General features: G+C 41.4%; 2 protein-coding genes across 6 annotated transcripts in view; one reads left to right on the top strand and one right to left on the bottom strand.

Moving 5' to 3' along the window:
- Positions 1–308: 308 nt before the first annotated feature.
- LOC113011257 (solute carrier family 12 member 9-like) lies at positions 309–13,057 on the bottom strand. Its single transcript, XM_026150709.1, has 14 exons — positions 12,645–13,057; positions 10,505–10,639; positions 9,026–9,163; positions 8,840–8,946; positions 8,376–8,577; positions 8,072–8,179; positions 7,177–7,288; positions 6,688–6,845; positions 6,127–6,209; positions 3,193–3,317; positions 2,875–3,067; positions 2,598–2,772; positions 2,196–2,342; positions 309–2,049 (listed from the first exon to the last, which is right to left on the bottom strand). Exons 1-14 carry the CDS (start codon positions 12,844–12,846, stop codon positions 1,163–1,165), a joined length of 2,772 nt encoding a protein of 923 aa, XP_026006494.1. The 5' UTR covers positions 12,847–13,057; the 3' UTR covers positions 309–1,162.
- A 5,992-nt stretch (positions 13,058–19,049) lies between these two features.
- clcn2a (chloride channel, voltage-sensitive 2a) overlaps positions 19,050–24,646 on the top strand; it is a 59,755-nt gene continuing 54,158 nt past the window's right edge. For 3 of the 5 annotated variants that reach the window (XM_026149019.1, XM_026149016.1, XM_026149017.1), the window contains exon 1: positions 20,318–24,329. In XM_026149019.1, coding sequence (XP_026004804.1) covers positions 24,279–24,329 — 51 coding nt within the window. In that variant the 5' untranslated portion in view covers positions 20,318–24,278. Of the gene's footprint in view, positions 19,102–20,316; positions 24,330–24,646 lie in introns of those variants that run through there. The other 2 variants (XM_026149018.1, XM_026149015.1) reach the window with 2 other exon arrangements.

Consider the following 24,646-nt stretch of genomic DNA (forward strand, 5'->3'; position numbering starts at 1 on the left):
TATTTGGGGGATTTCTTGATTGTCCAGCCTTGCTCAGCTCACACCACAGCATCTCAAGGTGGTTACAGACCAAAATTGTTGTTTCTTTTTCTTTAAACCATCTGTTCATTTATTTGTGCACCCCAGGTCAATGTCATGTTGGATGACCCAGTCTGTAGCATAGCGCCCTGACATTCGCCCCTAATATTTCTTGATTTAATTTTAGCTCCCTCAGTGCTAAGCCAATGGTGCTTTGCTGTTTGTATACAGCAAACATAATCCTCCTAGAAGTCATATCCAAAATAATAATGAAAACACTTGACTCCAAGTTTAATTTGGAACACATAGGACTCTATTATTAGTTTAGTAAGACTGCCTTGGTCCATAATTACAACTCAGAAGGAGATCCTGTCAGCCCTGAAAAGTTTTCAACCGTTTTTCTGGGAACTGCATTCTTTATCTTGGCAAGAAAGCCGATCATAAACAGACCGACCACGTGGAGAGTTCTGAATGAGCAGATCAGTCTATGTTAGCTTATTTGTAGTACACATTCAGTTACATGGTATTTGCACCATTGTGGTGCACTAAGAGCCTTGTAAATTCTTACTTGTATAGCTGTGATTGTGGGCAGTTTGCTAGGCAAATATCGCCCTCTGCAGGTTCAACAGGAAACACTCAGGTGTAACTTTTTTTGTAGTAGCTAACAATTACTAACTATAAACAGGCCATTCAGGTAATACAATCGTTTATTTTTCTATAAATCTGTGCAAAATTTAAAGCACACAATAGCAAGATGGCACCCAACTGTGGCAGCAATATTTTAGCAAATAAATGAGAATCTAATACATTAACATCCAATCAGCTTTCTACTAATACAATCATCTCCTCTCACACAAAAAAGTGCAGATTAATTTTCTTAATGCCACTATGGCCTAATCTCAGTTTCAAAGGGATAGCCTCAGTTCCCTCAAGCATTCATGTTTGTTGGTGTATTAGTGGGAGGAATAGGTGTGTGTAACATTCATGTTTGATTAAAGTTTAAAACTGAGATTTGCAGTGTTTTCATCTATTGTAATACTGTGGTTGACGACTAACATGTCAATAAATCGGGAGGCAACAGGCACAGCCCCGTCCATGAACGATACTAGATTCTGCTAGTCGATGACAAAGAGTTAGTAAAATTCTAGATGTCAGTCGTAACCACAGGAGTGACTCCGTGAACGAGCAATGTCGGACCAAGGTTTCGACTCAACAGGTCCACCTGATGCAGGTAGGCACGGTAACGGCTTCTATCAGCTGGGGGGTGTGGCAAATACAAGAAACGCACAGCTGGCTGAGGGACACCATGACGGCAAATCATATCATTGACGGCACAGATGTACTCATCTGTAAGTTGAGAGGCATTATTGGGATATGTCTGGTTACAGTCTTCTCTCTCATCTTCCTCATTCTGTTCAGCCCTTTCTCTTTGCCTCTGCCAGTGTAGCGCCACCACCTCATCCCAAGCCACCATCTGCACCTGAGCTGAGATCCTTAGATCCCTAAGCATACCCTGGAGCTTTGCTTCCTCCTTTTCTTGCAGACTGTAGCCAGCCTCCATGCACAAGAAGAGTCGGAGTCTCGCCTGGTTCCAGGCACGGGAATCGTGAAGCACACAAGCCAGCTGGAGAAGAAACAATGAGCAGATGCCAACATAACTATGGCTGTCTGGCTGAAGAAGATTCATAGGCCACACATCAATGAATGGCCCGGCCACACCTCTGATCTTTCTTCCTGACCCTAAGACTCTGTCCCGGTTGAACTGGTCGAAACACCGAGCCAGAGTCACATTCTTTCCCATTTTTACAGCATCAGCAATCACAGAGACGTATTCCTCTTCCTGGAGGTCTTTGGGGTCCTCAGCACCTCGCAGACTGGGAAAGAAGGGAGAGCGTTGCTCTCCAGGGACTTTGGTTGGACAGACCGTATCAAAGCTATGGCCTGTAGACAGGAGAATATGACCTTGGAGGTGGTCATGAGGAGTGCAGTCATCATAGAAACCCAAGACAAGGGTGTTGGGCCTCATTCCACCTAGAATCAAAGACTTGTATCAACTGTGCTTTGAATAAGAAAAATATGAATGATAAAATGATGTATTATATTGGAAATGCTGCCATAACTACTGCTCAGTGACAGACAGGACCTAATCCTACAACAGTAAAGGTAAAGCCACCTACCAAAGCCTGAGATGAAAAGCAAATTCTGAACGCCGTGTCGGACGGAGTCAGCCAGGGTCAGGTTGACAAACGCTTTGATTTTCAAATGATCCACTAAACAGAGCCAGGAGTCATATCGACTCTGCAAAGGATCAGAGGGCAGCTCATCTGCACACACACAGAGGCACACACAATATAACAAGAATCAGACTTTCATAGGGAAAACAAGCAAACTTCTGTTTTAACACTTTTCCCTCTCACTGTGAAATCTCGTTAACGTTAGGATTCATTAAAACTGATTTACACTCAGAAATAACAGCTCTTTTCATCAAAGACTATCACACTGAGGTACAAATATCTCCCTCTAAGACCTAAAGTACTCAATAATCCACTAGATCGGGCTCCAGCGTACACATTTCTTACCCAGCAAGCCCAGCTTTATGTGTCCAAGCACATAGAGGCCGCTCTTCTTCAGATCATTAATGAAAGTCATGAGGCCTGTACAGCTGCGAGGGTTTGCAACCATCAGAAGCACCTGGGGCCTCCAGAACTTAACATGGTCCTTTCGCACATCCAACATCAACAAGTACTTACGCACCTTGGTAATTACAGAAAATAGTAAATAATGATTAAATATAAGTGATTCATGCATATTTATGTCACATTTGTGATTCATGTGAGTGAAAAACACTTTATGCACCTGGTGGAAGATGAGGGCCTGGCTGATGTAGCCCCAGTTGCTGATGGGCCCCAGGTAGTGGATAAGCATCAAGAGCACCAGCATAAAGGCTATGCTGGCAAATGCATAAATTGCATTGATCAAAAATATCATGACCAGGCAGCCGAGGATGCCCACAGTGCAGGTGTGCCATGTAAAGAAACGGAACGAGGGTCTAAATATAAAACAAGAAATAAACAAAAATGAAAGAACATGTATGAAAATGTTCCATTTTGGTTTTACCTGTGCAAATAAAATCTAAAGCAGAAAGGTAAGCCACTGCCTTATGCTGCACTGTACCTGAAGTTTGGTGCAGAAGCCCATTCAAGAGCCAAACAGGCCAGGTTCACAGCAGCATACACCAACAAGAAGAAGATGGTTACAATACCAGCAATGGTGTTCAATTTACCTGCAAATAGCACCATCTAGTGGAGGCGATTGGAAAAAACAGGTTTTAGTGAAAATTAAGAGTGGCTTTAGCAGAAAATCTCAAACTGATATGCCATTGAGACCAAAAATTCTTCTGTTTTAGTCCAGAAAAAAATCCAGTCAAATGATACCAAGTGAACAGGCTTTGACATGCACCATTAAAATGCAACAGAACAATGTTTGCAACAATAAAACTCACCATACGTCAACTATGATAGCTTTGAACCCCCGGCTGCCTCGACACCACAAATTTAAACAGCTACACTGTATCTGAATTTACAGGATAAAATTTAAAATACAAAAATCCTTTCACTCGAGCTAATGAGCTGAAGTTAAGCAGCATGGTACTGTAAGAATTCACTTATTAGTTTGACAACATTCAGCTCCGTCTCCCTGCCAGAACCTTTCAAGCTGTGAGTCCTCTTCACTCGACAAATGAGCGAAAATCTGAAGCTGAGCACAATGATGCTCAAAGTCTTTTTGCATCGCTGAGCAGCGGCTGAAGAATGAGCAAAGTTAAATGAGCTATCAGTTTGTCTGCTCTTGATTTTTCCTTCCTCTGTTCCAGCTTTCATTTACAATCAACTGCAGACAGCACTGCACCTTTAGCAAACAGTGTATGACGTCAGTGCTGATGCAGCATCACTACACACATCCTAATTTATTTTCCCCCACCTGTATTAGAAACAGAAGACAGGGTGGAAGTGGAAAGATTTTATTTTATTTTTTAAATTACTTTTCTTAATATGCTATTACTGACTTTTTCACTAGTTTCCTCAAATTTTATTCAGGGTCCATAATTCAGACCAAGAGAACAAGATCCCTTCAAAATGTGACTTGGACACTTTAAGTCTGGTTAACCTTTGAATCTGAGCCTTCTGCACTTTGGCAAAGCTACAAGAAGCTCGCCAAGCTTCGCCTAGTCACAGTTGCCACTGTAAACATGTTCATGCATTTGAGGGCGTCTACGGTTTGATGGCAGAGCCATACTTGGCAAATGGGCAATAAGCTGGTCCACTGATGTGCATGACATTGGTCTTAAAAGTGTTAAGGTACAGACTGAGTAGCACTTTTGGGTCTGTGCAGAAATTATTTTGCAACTTCAATCGTGTCTTCAAGAAGGCAGATGTTATCTGCAAAATCGAGGTTCTGAAGGATAACAGCTGCATGCTGGGAACCTTCTCTTAGTGGGGCCATCAGTACTGCAAAGCGTGTCGAGTGTAATGATATAACTTTAAAGGTGCAAGTGACTGTAGGGGGGAAACTGTACTCCAGCAGGGTCTTCAACAATATATTACAACTGATCTTCAAGGCAATAAAGCATGACTTTGTTAAGAGATGTATTCTAAAACACTTCTTTAGCTGAGAATCAGAGAGGAGAAACACACAGTTTTACTTGTTGCTTAGCAAGGGCAGCTCTGAGCTCTCGCACGAGAGTGAGGGCTCAGGGACTCGCACTCTGAGACTGCCCTGGTCTTTATTTCATACATCAGTGGGTGTTTATTCCTTACATTGGAATGTGGAGGTGTATATATGTGTGTGTGTGTGTGTGTGTGTGTGTGTGTGTGTGTGTGTGTGTGTGTGTGTGTGTGTGTGTGTGACCCCATAAACGACTTCCCTAAACCTGCTGGTCTGGAAAATCCAACAGTTCATCTAAATGTAAAAAAGGCACTTAGACTAAAACTGACATAGCTACGTTTAGGCACGACCTTTCCCATGCTCCCAGGATGTGGGTGTGAATGCCAGAGCACTCTGGAATGCACACAAAGCCTTTGCAGACTATTAAGGATCGCATATCCTATCACTACTATATGTAAACTTATATTATTAAAAGATTATACTGACTACTAAGTACAATTTTCTATTGACAGACTTCCTTACAGGGGCCGTGGCCTCTTCCAGGACTCTGCGTTGTCAGAATATGGGCCAATGTTGATCATACTGATGTACTAGTTTGAGCAGAAGGTGGTTGTAAGAAAGGGTGATGGCAACTGCAGTCTTCAAGAAGGGTGAGGTTTCCTCTTGTTAGTACACGGACTATACCTGACAGACCTCAACATCAGTGGAGAGAAGTTTTAGAAAGCAGTATTTTCCAAGTGTTGGGTCTTCCTGCACCTTTATATGAAAATTTCTTCAGTTTTCTTGCCAGAGAGCTCAAAAACTAGTTTTCAAAGTGATGAACAGGCTGCAAGACAGGCTGCCGTCTGTGGTGATGTGAATGAACTCTGCAGTGTTTTCAGTTAGTAGTTAACAAGCATGTCCTACGAAGAGGTTATTAGCCACATCTGCCACCCAGCAGTCTTTTCGTGCCATCCTAAATGTTTCCAGGAGGAGCCCCATCACCTACAGGAACCTACTGAAGATCTTGAGTGTCACCCGCAATCACTGACTACCTCATGATGGCCATGTGATGCTTTAACATGTGACAACTGGGGCTGCCTCGCTGTGGGACACAGATGTTAAGAGGTATTGTGGCGGACCATCTCTGACGCAAGAAACTGATTGAAGAGGACGTTAGACTGCAGAAAGAAAACCTGTGTGTCATGCTGAACTGAGGTGTTTGGAAGGACTTCAAAGTATAACCAAGAAGAATTGGAGGATGATGTGTCTGCCCTTTACCATTCATCTATTTTCATCAGGTATTTTGAATTGGTTGCTGTATCCTAGATTACTGGGTATGTGTAAACAATCAGTGTAAGATGGCTCAGCCTATAAGCTAATGAGATATCTGCTTTCAAGGCGAGACTGTCTAAACTTCAAACACAGAGGAAAATGCAAACATATGATGTGATACTGATATCCTACCTGCACAAGCAACCAAGAGACAAGCACTGAGACCCAGGGGTTTCCACTTTGAGAGGTTTTCCTTGCCAGAGCCAGAACACCGCCTGCAGAGATTTAGACAACTAACAAAAGCAAAGTCTCTCTGTCTGTTTCGCTCATCGTCCCAAATCCAATAAATAACTGAGTCACACGAGGACTTTTTTTCCTTTTGAGAAAGTCAACACCGCGTGCCATCTGTTGTCAAACGAAGCTTTCCAGATTAACATGTCTCCACTTGGAAAATGACACATGATGAAATTAATAACAAGTGACAATTTCTCACATTTGAGATGGAGACCCAGCTCAGCAGATGGCTGAATATTAAAATGTCGACTCAGCTACAGAAGACCAGATGAATTGGATATGCTTTTATATAATCCAGATCAACACTTCACAGCCTGATCATTAGTAATTAACTCCTTTTTATTACAGGAAAGGTTAGCATCCACATCTGATGGCTTCTTATAGGAAATTGTTAATGTTAGAGACAAGAAATCCAAATTACAATCATCAGGCAGCAAAACGCATGCTCAAGAATCTCACCAAACAGGTCGTCTTTGGACAGGGCGTACAGCACCCTGGAGGCTCCAATAAGGTTACTCATTGCTGCAGACAGGGCCGAGGAGTAAATGCCAACTGTGACCATGGGTGGCAATATATTAATGTCCCCCAGGAAGCTGTAGTCTCTTTGGAGAAGATAACTAGGAGAAATTGGGAAAATATGACATGTGAAACTAGTTGTAAAGTCTAAAAAGTTTATTAAATTTTAATTATATAGTTCTAATTCACAACAACAGTCACCCCAAGGTGCTTTATATTGTAAGGTAAGGATGCTATAACATTAGAAAGAAACAATCAGACGACCTCCTGTGAGCAAGCACTTAGTGACAGTGGGAAGGAAAAAAATTTTTTTGTAAAACAGACAGTTTTGTTTTCACAGATCCGACTCTGAAAGCAGTGACTGTCAACATCTTAAACAAGAGTAGTTGTTTATACTTGTTTCAGAGTATCTGTGTGTGTTGTGTGTCTAACCGGTCACAGGACCATGCCGCCAGCAGACTCAGCACATTATATGTGATGAAAGTTGTAAAAACAGCAGCAAGACTTCCTCTCGGGATGGAATAGCCAGGGTTTTTCAGATCACCTGAAGGAGGAAAAATAAATCAGCATCCATGTTGAACACATTTAAACATAGAAACATTAAGGTTTGGCCAAACTCAGACCTTTCCCACATTATACACGGCGTGCCGAATCTGCGCCTGGATCCAAGAAAAACCTGCAGTTCTAGAGATGCGTTAGTCAACCCATTATTTTGCTCTGCAAGCAGGCGATTACCTACAGCTTAATACGTACACTCTCACAGCATATTTTTCCATTTTTCCTTTCAAGCTGTCAACAGTTGCTGGTCAATACAGTGCTGTGAAAAAGTATTTTTCCCCTCACTGATTTCCTTGCATGCGAGTCACATTCGCATGTTTTATTTCAAACAGAATTTAACAATAGACAAAAATAACCAGAGTAAATACAAAATGCAGTTTAAATTATTTCCTTTATTAAGAGAAAAAAATGCTATACCACATAGACCCATGCAGATTTGATGAATAACTTAATTTGATGATCTGTGTGACAAAACGAAAAAAATAAATTTGGGAGGAAAATACTTCTACACACCACAGCAGCTAAAAAAAAAAAAAAAAAAAAAAAGTGGTAAATTTTAAAAACCAAATGATTAATATCAAATAAAGTACAATAACTACAGGCTTTTACTCTCTGGCCTATGGATCCTCTGACAGGACTTTCTTTTATGGCTTTTGCGAGAATTATAGCACTCAGCATGTTAAACTTGTTGTTTTCATCATTCCTGAAGTGACATACAGCTAGAGAAAGCCACCACTGCTTTCCCTCGTCTTTTTTAATGAAGTTTTACCTGACATGTTGGACCCTGCCATGATTCCAGTGCAGCCGTTGAACATGACCGCAAACACTCTGGTAAAACTCATCATGGCACCAGTGGTGTAGTCCACCGTGTAGGCGGCTAGAGGGAGTAACAGGAGGCTCGACTGTGTCATTTATACAAACAAAAAGGATGTTTGAATGTAAATGTCAGCATTTTTTACTAATTCAAAGCGTTATTGGAAAACTGGATCTGTAATTGCATTTTTCTGTCTCCTTACAAAGCAAAAACTAAATAAAAGCCAATCAACACATCTGATGACGTGTCCAATGCTTACAGAACAGGTTTCCCTCCAGCGTGTGCAGCCTGAAGCCTGTATAATTGGCAGTGCTCATGCTGGTGGTGTTCACTGCAGACGTGTGTGACAGAGTCACCACGGTGGGCCCCAGAATGAAGAAACTAATGAAGATCGAAGCCAGGACCGTCATGACTACGATGAAGATAATGAAGGTGGCTTTTGCATAGATGTGGGCTCCCACCTGTAATCATAAGCTGGTAAAGTTACTCCACTTAAATATTAAATATCTACACATTGTTTCTATGCATGAATCAAAAATTCAGATATAAATATTAAAAGAAAAGTATAGCTTAAAAAATAAATTTGGAACAGTAATAATTGTTGATTTAAAACATTCAAATTCCTCAGTTCTTTATTTGTTTAGCTCTCATACAATACAGTAAATATCTCAATAATCTTAGAATATATCTAAAAGAAGGGCAATGAAAAAACTCCAATCTCACCAGGCACACAAGGAAACACAGGAAAAGCAGGGCGGTGCCATAAAGCAGAGACCACCAGTATCCCGACGGCAGCATATGATGGTGACCTGCAGCAGCTGCAGCCCCCTCTGAGTGACAGTAAAACAGAGTTAGTGCATAAACAAGCCAAAACATCTACATGTCCCATCTTGTCCCAATAGACTTCACCTTCTGGGACCCCGAAGGTAGATGTAATAGCCTCGACCAAACCCAAAATGTAGAGAGCACTACTGCAAATGTTGGCAAAGAAAAACATGATCCCAATGCTGCCACCAAACTCTGGACCCAGGGCTCGGCTGATCATGTCTGGTGGTCCAAGTTGAGGAATTTCTGACTTGAGGGTGGCAGTGGAATAATTAGTTTTCCCCTGGGGGGTCTTAAAGGACTGAAATGACCTAAAGTGTTCAAGTGTCATGAACATGGATGAATGCTCTAAATTAGAATGAAAGTTTCTTCAATGCTTCACTTCTAATCTCCTGAGAAAGAATACAGTGGACCATCATTACAAGAAAAGAGAAAGAGCTAATGGTCTACGACTGCTGGAACTGATCATGTTAATAAAGATGTATTTTTTATTGCATCTCAGGACTTATTTAAATAGTCTTCGATTGTCCAGTTTTAGTGAGGCTGTGCAAATTGTTGCCGCTTTCTGATCTTGCGTTCTTTTTGTCCTCCGTAAACCTTCGAGATGGTTGTGTTAAAAAAAATAAAAATAAAAGAATCCCAGCAGCAGGTTTTGAATACTCAGACCAGCCTGTCTGCCACCAACACACATGCAACATTCAAACTCACTTAAATCTATTTTGTTACCCATACTGATGCTCGCTTTAAACTTCAGCAGGTTGTCTGAACCATGTTAAGTTACTGCCAAGTAATTGGCAGGACAGTTATTTGCTGTCGTAAGCAGTTCAACAGGTGTACCTAATAAAGAGGCTACTAAGAATATAAAGTTTGAAACAATATTTAAAGGTAAGCCATTGCATCGCTTAAAACCTAATTTATCAATTATTGGCAGGCTTTAGGATTATCATGTATTATTTAATTTTGAAAGCATCTGTGACCAAAATGGGAAGGACTTACAAGGGATCATTTCTTCATTTAGAATAAAAAAAACATGAGTGGGCCAGTAGGAGAGCAGCAAAGCTCAAAGGAATAATACTGATTTACTTTTGACACTGGTGTCTTTTTTTATTTGAATTTTAACCATCTTTTATCTAGCCTGCATGAAAGTACACATGGACCAAAGCTAAGACACGCTTTAAAAGGTGCACAACTCAAGACAACTTGCTGCCATCACACAATTAAGCAGCCTAGTGTGGCTGCATTCTCTTAGCTATCTTTTCCTGAATTTGAATGACATCTCTTTCACGTCTTCCCTTACATAACCTCAAGACATTTTCAATCACAGTCAAGAGAAGACCTTTGACTGCAGCCAGATTCTAAAATATAGAATGCCAAACACTTGGTCTCAATACTTCCCCTTTAAGAGGCAGCTAAAGACCTGAAAAGAAACAAAGGAGATGCCTGTGCAGCTAGAGGATATACAGCAATAAAGCAAATCAGAGGGAAAAAATAAGTGTGTTAATGGATTCATAAACAAGGTGTGATTTGAAAGGCCACTTCCCTTTCTAAGCAATAAAAGGATACAGTAGGCACCTCCAGCATCTAGAGCTCCATTGGTGGAGATTGCACAGATGGAGAGCACAGTCATTGTGATGATGAAGTAGGCCACCAGGAACATGGCAATAGAATGGTACAGCCCTGCTTGGCCCACAACAAATCCTGTAATAAGCAAGTAACAGCACATCTTTCACTGAACATCCTTTTTTTTTAAATCACTTTAAACCTTTGAGCATCACATTTAAAAAAAATAATAATAAAAATGATTGAAACAAGTTTAAAATCTATCAGACGAGAAATATCAAACATTTGCTGCAGTTTGAATACTCACAGCTTGCAGTAGTAACTTCTCCAAACTCAGCGCCCTGATTCATAAGTACGGGTTGGACTGTTTTACAGGCTGACGTGATAACTATCAGAGCCTGACTACACAGCTTCAGTATCAGTCTATTTTCTAACATGTAAGCAGAATTTTCCTCAAACAGTGAGCGTGCAGTGCAGAGTGGAGGCCCGAAGTCTACTCAGATTCAACAGATCTTTGAATAGCGAGCCATAATCACTTCAGCTGCATTTGTGTCACTGGGACTAGATTACCGTATTTCCCGATTTACCTTTTTTACGCATCCAAATAATACAAAACGCTGCAGCCAGACTTCTAATATGTTTCAGTAAGCAAGCCCAGATTATTCCTGTGTTACTTTCCACCTACTTCCACTTGATTTCAGAATTTGAGTTCAAGTAGTCATACTAACCTCAACACCATACAAAGTGCTATGGTCCAGACTCTCAAATTCTTGCTTTTTGCAGGATTTGCTAACAAGCTCTGAATTTAGTAGTTAGGGGGACTGGGAATAGTCTCCCACTCCAGCTACGTTTAGGTGACTGTGTTTAACCTCTCTGTTTTTAGGATCTGCTTTTTACCTGTGTTTTTGTTTTTAAAATATGGTTGTGTTATTTATTGTCATTTTTGATTATTTACTACGATTTTTCTTTTTTGTATCTTATTTTGTTGAACAGCACTTTATGACTATATGTCTGTGGAAAGCATTTAATAAATGTAATCACTGAAAGTGCTTAACCAACTTAGTAGACAACCCAGTGTAAGGTTTATGCCACAGCTGCCCCACATTAACAATATTGGTAATGACCAAAATCAGCTTTTACATTTCTGTAATGGTTAATCCACCAGTTTACACAAGCGATTTAATGGAAATATTTTAAACACTAAAATTAAATAATTATTGTTCTCCATGAAGTTTCAAATTACCTTTAGAAAGTAGAAAATAGTAAAGCACTTTAAAAAAAAAATTAAGTTGCCAAATTACAGTTATTTTCTTGCATTATTGAAAGACAGAAAAAACAGAAAAAAAAATAGTTTGCGGTCAAATGTTATGTTCAATTGATTTCCTATTCAGTCATTTTTTGTTTCGAACAAGTTTTTTCAAACAGTTCAAAAACATTTGTGTTTTCTTGTTTTGTATAAAAGGTGTATCATATATCATAATAACACACACGGGTCTTCAGACAGCTGCTTTAAAAAAAGGTCCAGGCATTTGTAAAAGCAGATGAATGAGCAAGGAAGGGTATGACCATTAGCACAAGGTTACGTTTAATCAGCCCACATCTCCCCTGAATATCCATTAAAAACACCATCTAGATGATTAGTTGGATGACCTATAAAATCTTGAGGCCCAGGCTATTTTAGTGAAATGCCTCAGGTTTAAACCCCTAGAGGCGTTTGGTATTTTATAAAGTTGTTTCATAAAACAACTTTATGGGAGTTTTTTGTTTTATAAAGTTTCTAAAGGAGAACAAGCCGAGAACCAAACCAAATCAATTCCCTAGTTTGCACCTGTGGATCCTCACAGAGGGCCATAGCACAGGTGAGGCGTTGATGTCCAGAGAAAAATGAGGAAATAAGAGTTAACCGGTGATATTACTGAACTAATCGTCAGTATCAAGTTAAACTCATTTTTAATTGTCCATAACTGATGGAAAAAAAATGGGTGTGGGGAGTAAAATATCTCCATTTTCTGGAGTCGGACATGAAAGATTGAAAACCACTTATTTGGCTACAAATAATCCACTGAACACGTGTCAGGACTCATTTTTGTTGAGGTAGAGACTTTATTTTTCAGTCTTTTTAAGATCTCCTGCTGATACTCACCAATCCGCAAGAACACAACAACGCTGAACATGGACAGTAAAGTTGGAATGACGACTCCAAACAGCACCCCGAGCTTCTGAGGCGCCCTATCCTTGGATCGTCCGGGGTGTACCCCTCCTCCGACCCCGGTGCGTTTAGATCCATCAGACGGCTCGCCGCTAGTGGTCAGTCGGTAGTGTAATAAAGGCGTTTTTTCTGACATCGTAGATTATCAATAATAAAGGTAAGTGCAACTTTATTTAAATAAAAGACCAGTTCTATATTGTTGTTATGGTGAAACGTGCCATCCACGTCGAGAGCCGCCATTTACCTCCACGCCTCACCTGCACGAGCCCTTCACCTTGGGCAGGTAATTTGCTAATTGGAGACAAAAATGACGTTGCTTCCTGCAAGGGCTCGTCCAATAATGTCCAGTCTCGTCTCCTTATAATTAGCTTCTTTTTTGTTTTTATTAGACAACAATCAATTAAAATAAATTAAATGATTAGTAAAAAACAAAAAACAGTCTTTCTGTGTTTCGTCTATATTATAAAAGTCCTGTATCACAATTATTTTGAATAATGTATCTTTAAATGCAAAATATATGAATTCTATCGAGAAATTTTCCAACAATACGGAGATTTCTTGTACTAGAAAAGCAAATAATAATCATATTAATAATAATAATGCTGATAATAATAGCAGCATACTTCTTTAGCAATGCTCTTATTCAAAGGGTAAACAAGATAAGATTTAAAAGTGCAAAGAGAAAAACACATTTGCTTTCTCCTAAAAAGATATTGCAGTATTAGCAGGGCTGAAGAGCAACAAATATGTTGGAATAAGTCTCATTCTGTTTACATTATTAAGCTGAAAAACATCTGGAACCAGGATTTAGATAATACAGATGTTGTCTGAAGGCATCATAAAAACGCTACATGGCAGATTTTAGCCTGTTGTAGGACCTACAGGCTTACAGTCGTATTTAAAGCATCTCCACTGTCCTGCAGAATGATACAAAGATAAAACTAAAACAAACAAACATAAAACGCCTCAATATCATACATTCATTTTTCTTATATTCATATTACCCTGGCTTTGCTTTATCTTAATGACCGACAGATAGTGAAGTATTCACTCTCTTCTGGCTATAAAAAACAGAACATCCATAACAGTGACTTCTGCGAAAAGGTGACGGAAAAAAATGTAGATCAATCCAGTTTTTGCTTTGATGGACCTCCTTCGTGAGCGACCCCCAGCTGCAGTAGTGAAAAGCTGCTCCGGTGTCACCGGGAATTGGTGCACTTGTGCTCCAGGCCAACCATGAACCACTCCAGCTTGGCTGAGATCAGCAGGTTGTAACTCATCAGGACTGTTCTCAGACTCTGAGTGCTTCGAGGAACACAAGACAGCGATGGAGTCACCACTGCCCCCTGGTGGTTGAAATAGGAAACACAGCAATGATGTGTAGTTTTTAAAATGGAAATAGGGAAGAGCATGAAGCCTGTGAAAATGTTCCGAGTCACCTGGAAATGAGATTGCTGTTGAACTGGACTATTATTGACAGTAGGTGGTTTAATGACTGTCATTAATGAGCCTCTGTGTGTTTTAATACCACATTCTATATTACCGAATATTATAGTTAAAAAGATCTTTTATTTCCTATTTGATGACTATTTTTGTATTGTAGTAGCACAGCTGATTTTTTCCCCTGCTGTTTAATTAAACTTTAATTTAGTTAGTTCATTATCTGGAGCATCCATCTTTTTTATGGATGATTATAATTGTAAAATGGACCAAAAGTGTTTACCACTCGCTTTATAGAAAAGCACAAACTGACTCTAAACAGCATAAAAATGAAAATTAGATTAGATTAGCATCCAGATAATGGTCTTGGAGGCAGAGCTGTAAATTAAAAAATAACACCCAACTAAGACTGTCCACTAAAAGGTAAAGACGGGCTCACAAATACGATGATAAAATGGGAGATTTGTACAGGATCAAAGGAATCTTTAATAAGGAAGGCTATCAGTCCTATCGGTCCTCTGGATGCTGCATAGTTGGAGCCAGGTTGCTCCTATGACAGGACCGAGCACTAGATCCAAACTATTTAAAGAAGAAGCAGGTAGCAAGTATCCTGATTGAGCGGGCAGCACACTTGTGAGAAGCACTTTATGAGGCTTGAACACGCTGAAAATTGAAAATACTAGCAGTGCTACTCCTCAGCCTGCTAGCACTTATGATATAAATTGGAAAAATCGCAGATGATTTTCAGGAAAGTTGAACGACTGACTTTGACCTTGAGGTCAATGTCACTGGGATTCAGACTACTTGGAGATTTCTAGCAGATACACCAATCTCAAAATCCTACGTTGCCTCATTCATGAGTTATCGCATTCACAACCTTGGGTTACCACACTGCCAGCCTAGCAGGGTGACGACAATACACTGTCAGCCTTTTACATCTAACAAGAAGACTGTCAAAGGTTTGACATGCTTTGTCGTTTCTTTGACATAAACAAAGCAAAATGTTATTATTATTTCAACTAAAAATAATTATTTCTATATTTGTTAGTGCTGTACTAAATTTTTTATTCACTTTACACCTGATTGGATGATTAAAAATATGAGATTCATGTCAAATATAATTTCTTTTTGGGTGAACAGCAAACCTGTGCTCACGCACATTGAGCTTAAGTTTGTGGTCTTGCCCTTATGACTTCTGAGAACAACTTTCTCACTAACAAAGTATGCGCTGTTATCTTCTTCATGTCCTGAGGAAGGAAAGCTCGGGTCACACAGCATAACATCATCGCTTCCAGTGCACGGAGATTCCAGAAAGACTCACAGACTTACGAGAAACCAGGATATTTCCACGCCAGAGGAAGCTGATAATGCCTCTGTATCACATGCACACCAGTGGTAGAGAACCCCGTTACATGTGTTCCCTCACGATGTGCGAACTTGTATCAACACAACACGTGTCGTAATGTGTCTGATGTGCTTGAGTGACAGAGACACTCAGTCAGCTTTTGGATTTGCAGGTGAGAAGACATGCAGACTTTAGTTTGACAGTGAAAGCTTCTAAGGAGCTGAAATTCTACGTTACCTAAAGAAAATATCTGAATCCAAGACATTCAGAAATTTTGTGGCCAAATTTACAGCTAGTCTACCATTTGCACTTACACTGAACGGCAAATCGGTGCTTACTGGGAGTGCTTATGAGCTTGTTTGCATGCAACTTGTCACTGTGAGTGCGTCTTACGCTCAGCTGAAGGCGGGTGATGATGAGCAGGTAGTTGTTGATGTTGTTCTCCAGTCTCTGCAGCAGCAAAGCGCCACATCCTGCCGGTCTGAGGCTCCTTTCAGACTTCACACCCTCGACAAGAAGCCTTAAAGATGCAACTATCTCTCCTCTCTTCTCCCGCTCCTGCAGTTACATGCACATTCAGAAAAGGGAGGAGAGGTAATAAAATGTTTGGCAGCACTTCATAATAAAGCCCATGACTTATGGTGCAATTTTCGATCGTTTTACGTGTAATTTTTCTTGATTTAGGGAGTAATTTTCAGTACCTAAAAATACTTAGAACAAAAAGGTTTTAAAGGAAAGAATAAACGAATTATACTTTAAGTATTTTGCTTAATGTGAACCTTTTGTGTATATCAGCATCCTAATGTTTCCCAAATTACCCAAAGTTGACGATGAACCCTAAATGTCTATTAGTAATGTAAGAAGGGGAGGTTAAGATATTACATAATGCAGCCCACAGCCTTAATGAGGAAGCAGTGTTTGTCTTTTCCTCTAAAATAGCCCAAAGGTATCTTTCTCCATATTATATTGACAGTGTAATCTGGGCCTGCTTTATAATAACCCAAAATGTGTTCACTGCTAAATGCTCACAGTGCAATTTGTTCCTTAATTAGTTTAAATCCTCCAATTTGATACCAAGTTGTTCTGTTGTGCCTATTGTGCTGAACATTACACCCTAAATTCAGACAAAACACACTGTGAATACTGGGAAATTACACCATAAGCTGTGGGCTGTTGTACAAAGTGCTACCAAATGTTTTACTCAAATCTGCTGCGGTGGAGGATGGATTCATATGTGTGCCAGCATTACCGATTTGTGTTCCCAAGATGCTGCGTGAAGCTCAGTGCAGGGTAGCTGAACCTGTGTGGAGAGGGTTGCCGAGCCATTACAATTACTCTGCAACGGAGGAGACACGGGAGAGACAAGTGACAGAGACAAGACAGACAGGTGGACAGGCTGACTACAGGTAACAACAGACAACAGGCGGATTAGATACAGCATCCAGATGGAGGTTGTGAAACAACCCATTTCTTTAAAATAAATTGATCTTGAAGCCAGAGAGGAAGGCAGTGACATTCTTACCAGTGCACTGGACATCTCGGGCACAATATTCAAAGCCTTTCTGGCTGCTCTACTGCACACAAACTCTGTGGACTTGGTCTCACTGTCCCACACTTCAGAGGCTATCATACAGAGCAGCAGAAGTCCTGGATAAGGTCAGAAATACATGCTGAAAGTGAGCCGTCCCAATAAAGTTTGTAATAAAAGACTCATAAGTCAACCTTTTGTACTCACTGCTTAAAGCCATGCCCTGCTTGGCTTCTCCGTATGAGTCCACATTTGTTCCATTAAGAGATGTGCCCAGAAATTGAAAATGTGGAAAATGCCCAGAGTCTGCTGTGGTGTCCTGTTTGTCTTCTCACCACTTGATTTCCCACCTTCTCATTCAGTAGTGGGAAGTGCGAGTGTTATCTAGCCTGAGAGCAGGATGTGCTCCAACTTCTCTGCTGCGCAGCACAACAGAATGTTATAAACTGAAAGTGGCATTTTATTGATATCAGCGAGACTATTTTGCTTCTGAGTTGGCTGTCGTAGTACTCGGGGAACAGCATCGTTGCTGGAAAACAGGTTAATGATCTATTATTGTGAAAGAATCCATTGACACAGCTGTCCTGAAAGATATTTACTTTTCGTCCAGGTTAGCGCTGGCCAATAGAAGTCACAGCCAGGGTACATAAACGTCCCCAAACTGTCCTAGGGAGCTAAAGGCGCCAGCAGGTGGGTGTGTGTAAGCACCGTGGGTGTATAACCTGTGTGTGATGACATAATGCATGCGTGACTTAATGTGTTTAGAGAATTTGAGGCGCCCTAAACGCCCAGCAGATTGCAAATGTTTCATTTTTTTTTTAACAAAAGCTTATAGAAAGACACAGCTTGTAACTTCTAAACAGGCTTGCGGTCTTTGCAGGCAGGACAAGGTGACATCACTGGCAACGTGATTACCCACTCGAGGATCGCTTAATAGCTTGTAAACATGACAGAGAAGGAGAAGTGAACAGTCTGCACCCGGATGCATGCAATCACCCACCGGGTTGCGCTACCTTTTGGGTCGCAGCTGGAGGACGAAGCGGTGAGGCTCCAGTTCAGCTGCCATGTGAGGGTTAAGGTTAAAAGGAGGCGCATTAGCTGTCAACACACATGGACAGGAGACAACGTGGGGAGTGCACCATTCATCCTCATTTTCAGTCACACGCGCTCATCATCCTACCACCTCAGTCTGGACATTGACTGAGCCCCGCTGTCTTCACCTTCCTGCACCCGAGCTATTTTTGCGTGTCATGATTAAGACGCACGACGCTTAATATGGGACCTTAAAGTGTTTGCGCGCGCGTGTGGTGGTGGTGGTGCCACATGCGAGCAGAGAGGGAGAGAGAGAAAGAGAGAGAGAGAGAGGGATGCAGAGCATGACCGAGCATCAACACTCAGTCTATGTTCTGTTTCCCCCCTCCAAGCTTCCCTCTGTTTCTGCAGTCGATCCCGGCCGCTGTTAATTAAGACGAATGCGCGACGCCGATCCGCATATGATGAGCGGAGCGCCTGGATTTCTGCACACGAGGAGAAAACTGCGGTCTGTAACATTGACGGTACCCGCATTGCATCACGGACACGACACCCGGTACCCCGCTGTCTCCCTCCCACCTCAGCAGGCGCAGATGAGGAGGCTGTAGCATCTTATCATAGAGTTTCTTTGACTTGTGCAGCCGCGCTCTCAGGCGGCCGGCTGCTGTTGCTCATGGTCTCCAGATTCAGCCAACAGCTGGCTGCTCCTCTGTGCGCCGTTCTGGAGGCGCAAAGCCGGTAATTACGCGCGGTGCTGACAACTTTGGCGCGGCGCTGTATGGAATGCGCACCAGCAACAGGCCATTCTCTGGGATCTACTGAGATTTCCCTTCCTGGGAGTAAAGTGCGATTTTCGGGAGTCATCTGCAATCAGATCGCCTCATCGACTGAGTGAGCGCTACAACCTGTGGCTGTGCGCCACTTTATTTCTGTCAAAATCCTGCTAAGGCGCAATGGAAGGACAGAGCTGACGGTTTTTGAATACGTAGCCCGGAGAGCAGGGGGGAAAAAAGGGAGAGAGGAAGACAGCAGCCCAGGGAAAAAACGTGAGTGCACAGCTGGATTAGTGTCTCTTTTCTGTCTTTTTTTTTAAAGTATCAAATGTCACAAAATGTTCCAAAGTTTGCTCATTCCAGGGTCAAGGGCAAATTCTAACTGAAGGTCTAACTGGGCTTTGGTGTATTTGCTGGTGTTCAGGTTTCGTTTTGTCTTTATTTCTTCTCAGTTTTCTTATTCTCTATCAGCTGTATCAGCCAACAGGAATGAAAGACAACTGAGAAACTTGGCACACAAAACTGAAGGGGCACAGGTGGTTGCACATCTTCATGTTGCAGAGGAATGACTCAAGGTGCTTGTGGCAGTGTGGCTGTATCACACATCTATGCCAAATGTTCCATAACAAAACAACTTTGCCAGTGATCCGTATGTATACACCACCTAAACATTCATTTAATTCTAATGACAGGCTTTTTATATAATACGGAAGAGCGTCTTACCTCATGTAGACACCGAGGATCAGTGGGTAAGAAACACATCAATCTGTCTGTGGGTTTTTTTCCCTCCTGTATGCTGGTGCCACACTGGCCTCCGTGCACAGGTGATAGATTTCTAAAAACTCCTGTAGAAATGGAGAGATGTGGGTCAGTGTGCTGGTGCTTGGGGCTGCAGAGCACCCAGTTTCTCTGCTGTCAGGACCACAATACACACAATACCTCTGCCCGTTTATGAATGCCAGGTCCTTGATATAATGATGCCAGTGACACATATTGCTCTCAAGGTTATAATGCAAGGCCGAGTTGGAAGCCCACGGTGCATATGAACACGAAGAGCATGAACAATTGTTTTTTGTGAATGTGTGTGTTTCTGTGCGTGTGTTTTTAGGTAAAATGCCACAGTGGTCTCTGAGGGCCTGGTTCATTTTGGTGCCTGTGGCCCAGCGCTTTGAACCGGTTGCCTTGCCAATAGCCAATAAGCTGCAGCCTTTTGCAGGACTGTCAGCCAGTCAAACTAGTCCCCACAGGAAGTTGTGATGTTTTTTATTCAGGATGACCTGAGACTGGTTCAATTTTTTAATGTGAGAGCCACAATTTCAAGAATTTATTAGCAACCCGCCATTTGGTGGTAAAACTTTCTAACAATGCAAGTAGCAGTTTAGAAAAGACTCTTTGGTTTGGCTTAAAAAAAAGTTTTAAACGTCCTGAAACCAAACAGAAAAAAATATTGGCAGACATGAAGGTTTGTTTTTTTTTTTTTTTGAAGCAGTGAATCCCTGGAACAGTGGTTATCGTTTAGGTGTGAGGCCCACTTGGCAGCACATCTGTCAGGGCAGTAGATTTCACTGCCAGTATGTAGCACCTCTGAAAAGCCTTCCAGTGAAAGCCCAGAGAGATGACTGCTTGCAGTATAATTACACCGCACATGTGGGAAAAGGAAATGATCTGAATGTGTAGCAAGTCTTCTCGTGTGAGCGTTTGGAGGTGGATACTAGCTCTCTTGAGACACGCACAGATGGGTGACAAATTATAGGAAAAACATGAACACTTGTGCGGGGTTTTCTGTCTCAAATAGGCCTTTGTGTGTGACCGTTGATTAATCTGCACAGAGGAATGGCAATGAGCCTGTGTTACTTTACCTAACAGAAATCTGTGCATTTTTCTGTATTTTATAATTGAAGAAATTAAACACTACTTAAAATATAGTCAGTACAGTCCTAGTAGTTAACTTTTTTCCCCCAAGTCCACTTCTGCCTTTAGAGGAAAAGGTCACTCCAAAGCATGTTAAAACATCACATCAAGAAACATTTCTATCCTTGTAGGAATGCTCTCTTACTGAATGACAATGCCCATATTCATTAGTATGAGAATGGCATGAATCATGAGCTGTGGCCTTTGGATCAGTGTGTTTGGTAGGACAATGACCCATCCCTCCAACTGAGCTCCAGAGATTTGAAACTGTTCTGGCAGCACGCGGTGGCCCGACACCTTACTAAGCCACTTTGTCTTCTTTTTTGTTTTATTGTTTCTTTTTATTTCCACCCATCTGTTTAGACACACCACAGTTTTATGACTCATAAGAGGAGTGGTTACAAATACTTAAAGGGGATCTGCTGTAGTGTTCATTAGCACAGAGCAGAACTATAAAATACTTCTTGTGGAAATGTTTGGCAGCAAGTTTTCATGCAAAATGCACTTGCAGGCAATGCATATTCTCCCTCAATCCATCCATTTGTCTGTTTTCTTAACCACTTGCCTGATTCAGGGTCGCAGCGGCACCGGAGCCTATTCAGGCTGTTATTAGACCCTGCTCGGGTCTACTAGTCTGCTGCCTAAATCTATAGGCGTAGAATAAAGTGTGTTAGAGAGGGGAGTATGAGAAGTGAACTGCAAAGTTATGATTGTAATTTATTCTATATTCTATAATTTGGTGTTTTAAAGTTGGTGCTGACAGCACTATTCAGCACATTTATCCAAAAAATTGGTTCTTTGAGTTTAAATCTTTCAATTTCACATTATTATTCATGCCATTAGATCACATCCGCTTCAGTTTTGAACCAGTGTCCATGTGCTCGTGTGTGCTTTTACTTCTTTTTTATTTATTTATTTACTTTTGGATTGGATTTCTTTTTGAATGAAAAAGCTTTGCAGAGAGAAATGCATTTTAGTTTCCAGCACAATATGAGGCATTTCCAGCTCGCACATTTTTCACATAAAAAATCTCTTATATTTTCCTCATTTCATCCTGAGAGTGTGCTGCCTTCGTGCTTCAAAGAGTCAGAGAGTTACTGTCATTTTAGCTCAGATTGCATCAACACGAGAATGTTTAAAAATTTAAGGCCACACGATACAGATTTCTCATGTGAAACTCAGCGTAATTGTTATGGGAGGCGCTAAACGGGCTGAGAAAACAGTTGCATCTTGTCTGTGGCTCCCAGAGGAGATTTCTAAAGTCAGTGAAAACAACTTTGATCATGTCATCAGGGTTATGTTCGGTTTTAGCACAAAAGAGTGCAACACCAACGTAGTTACCCCGCAAATGATGGAGGGCTCAATTACACACACTAATGAGTTGCTTTATGGGAATTCACTTTGACCTTGCTTCAGTTTTGCCCACTTCACTTTTCATGTTTGAGAGATATTATCACACATGCTGACTTATCTTTTTAAAATATCTATGAAGGATTTAATGCAGTCAGATGCTGTGACATAGACCGACAAACAAGATCCTCTACAGGCTATGCCAAAAAGTGATTGCTGGTATTTAAACTGATGTAAATGACTTGCTGACCTGTAATCTCTCAAACATATCTCTCTTGAATGATTTCAAGCCATTTTGAGACACAAGGTAGAAGCTGCAGTCAGTAATTTTTATATAGCCTTGAAAACGTCTCATTAAGATAAAAAAAAATCTGCTTTTAAAGAGACAGCCGGCCAAAATACAGGATAAAAAAACATGAGTGAGAGAAATAGGTATTTGATCCCCAAGCAAAACATGATTTAGCACAAGATGGAGAAACCCTTGTTAGTGAGTACAGCTATAAGATGTTTCTTGTAGTTGCTCATCAGGTTTGTGCACATCTCAGGAGGGATTTTAGCCCACTTCTCTTTACAGAAGCTTTCAAAGTCTGTTAGGTTTCTTGGCTGGTCTGGAGACTTGCTAGGCCACTCCATGACCTTAATGTGCTTCTTCTTAACGTACTCCTTTGTTTCCTCAGTGGTATGTTTTGGGTCACTGTCGTGCTGGACGGCCCATCTATGACCCATCGTCAGTGTTGTGACTGAGGGAAGCAGGCTCTCGACCAAAGGTCTATGGTACATCGGTGCTAATTTTGACAACAAAATTTGATTAAGTTCAATCTTTTACTTTTAGTCCAGGTAGTTAGCCCCCCCAATTCTGCTTTTCAGGCACAGATAAAATGTGCGTACCTAACCTGGAGATTACCTCTGACCAGATCACTTTCACACTCATCCCGCTTTTGTACACTACTTAATTAGTTCTGATTGGATTTCATCTCTCCAGAAAAGTTTCATCTTGTTTTTATTCATTGACACAAATGTCAGTACATTTCCATCCCAGTTTTTGTGCTGGTGCATTTGTTTTTATTTAGTTATCGTCTTGTTTTTATCAGAAGAAAAGGTCATTGATAAAAACTGATCAAAATTATTGGTCAGTAAAATGAACACTGTTGTACATGGCTCTGTCCTTTGTCCCCTCAATGTAACAAAGTCGCTCTGTAACCTTAGCAGACAAACAGCCATACAGCAGAATGTTTCCACCTCTGTGCTTGATGTGGGGATGCTGCTCTTTGGGTCATAAACAACACGGAGGATCGAGCAGATGCCAAACAGCTTGATTGTGGTTTCATCTGACTTTCTCCTAAACCTTCTCTGGATCATTTATATGTTTCTTCCATTTCCAAAGAATCACACCAACAGCTGTCACCTTCTCACCAGCCTTCCAATCTGCTGGAGCCAGAATTCCTGCTGGGTTGGGCATCACTTATTTGACTCAAATGTGTATAACACCTTCAAAAATTCGATTGGTTACAGCCTATTAACCCCAAAATATAAAAAAAATATACAAGGACATTAACCGTTTTAAAAAACAAAACAACAAAACAACAAAACACCAAAAATGACTTTTTTGTCACAACACCTCGTCCTGACAGCCCTGCTGGGATATTGTAAGGACTTCTTTCTGACACTCATTGAGCCATAAAGCTAAGCCCACTACATTACTCATCACACTTGATCAATCCAGTGATGACTCAAATCAGGAGCAAAGGAGAGCTGGGTCGTCCATGATGTTTGTCCGAAACAATCTCGGCAGAGCCGCAGGCTACCTGACGCCCTCGCACTAAAGCACGAAAAAATAAAGCAGAATAAAATGCGAACATCCTCAAGTCCAGTAAGTCCAAAGAGAGACAGACAGCAGCGGCAGCGGCAGCACAGTGAGAGTGGAGGAGGGAGGCGGTGTATGCAGTCCAGCCTCACCAGCGCTGCTGTGACGCTACAGCCGGCCGTGGCTCTCAATCCGGTGCACCCACCTCGCTTTGCACCATGCAGGAGGTCTTACGATAAAGAAACCTGTTACTCTCTGCACACGAGATGGCAGGCGGCAGCACAGAGTCTTCCTCCTCCTCCTCCTCCACAGACTGATTAGCGGGCGACTCCTGAGAGTCTCGGATTTCTTTTTTGTGGGGGTCTTCAATGGGGATATTGCCGCAATGGTGAAGGACAAGGCCGAAAACAGGACGCTTCAGTACCAGCAAACTTTGGTGAGTTTCACAGATCTCGGTTTGAGTCGTGTGGAGGGCTTTCATGGATGCTTGTTTGACTGGAGGACGGGCGCAGCTGGTGCCTGTTCAGCCGTGTCCTGGATGAGAATAGCAGGAGAGTGTGCAGCTCCTGTGTCCAACATTTCTATACAAAACCAAATAAGATATCTATTTTTTTCTTTTAAAATATGAAGAAAGGGTTTCGGTGTGCTCTCCCTCCTGTGATATGTAACGTCACTCGCTGCTCTCCAGTCATTCACCTTGATCCACAGGTGTTGCATCACTCTCAGCCTCTGCCTGCACCGACCCTCCTAATT

Source organism: Astatotilapia calliptera, chromosome 18 (genome assembly GCF_900246225.1).
Source record: "Astatotilapia calliptera chromosome 18, fAstCal1.2, whole genome shotgun sequence".
In the NCBI taxonomy this organism is placed as follows: domain Eukaryota; kingdom Metazoa; phylum Chordata; class Actinopteri; order Cichliformes; family Cichlidae; genus Astatotilapia; species Astatotilapia calliptera.

Coding starts and splice junctions, on each gene's coding strand:
- LOC113011257 (XM_026150709.1), bottom strand. CDS start 12,846: ATGTCAGAAAAAACGCCTTTATTACACTACCGACTGACCACTAGCGGC. Junction 9,164..10,504: donor AGATGCTGGAGGTGCCTACT/GTATCCTTTTAT, acceptor TTGGACCACCAG/ACATGATCAGCCGAGCCCTG. Junction 8,578..8,839: donor TGTGTTTCCTTGTGTGCCTG/GTGAGATTGGAG, acceptor TTATGATTACAG/GTGGGAGCCCACATCTATGC.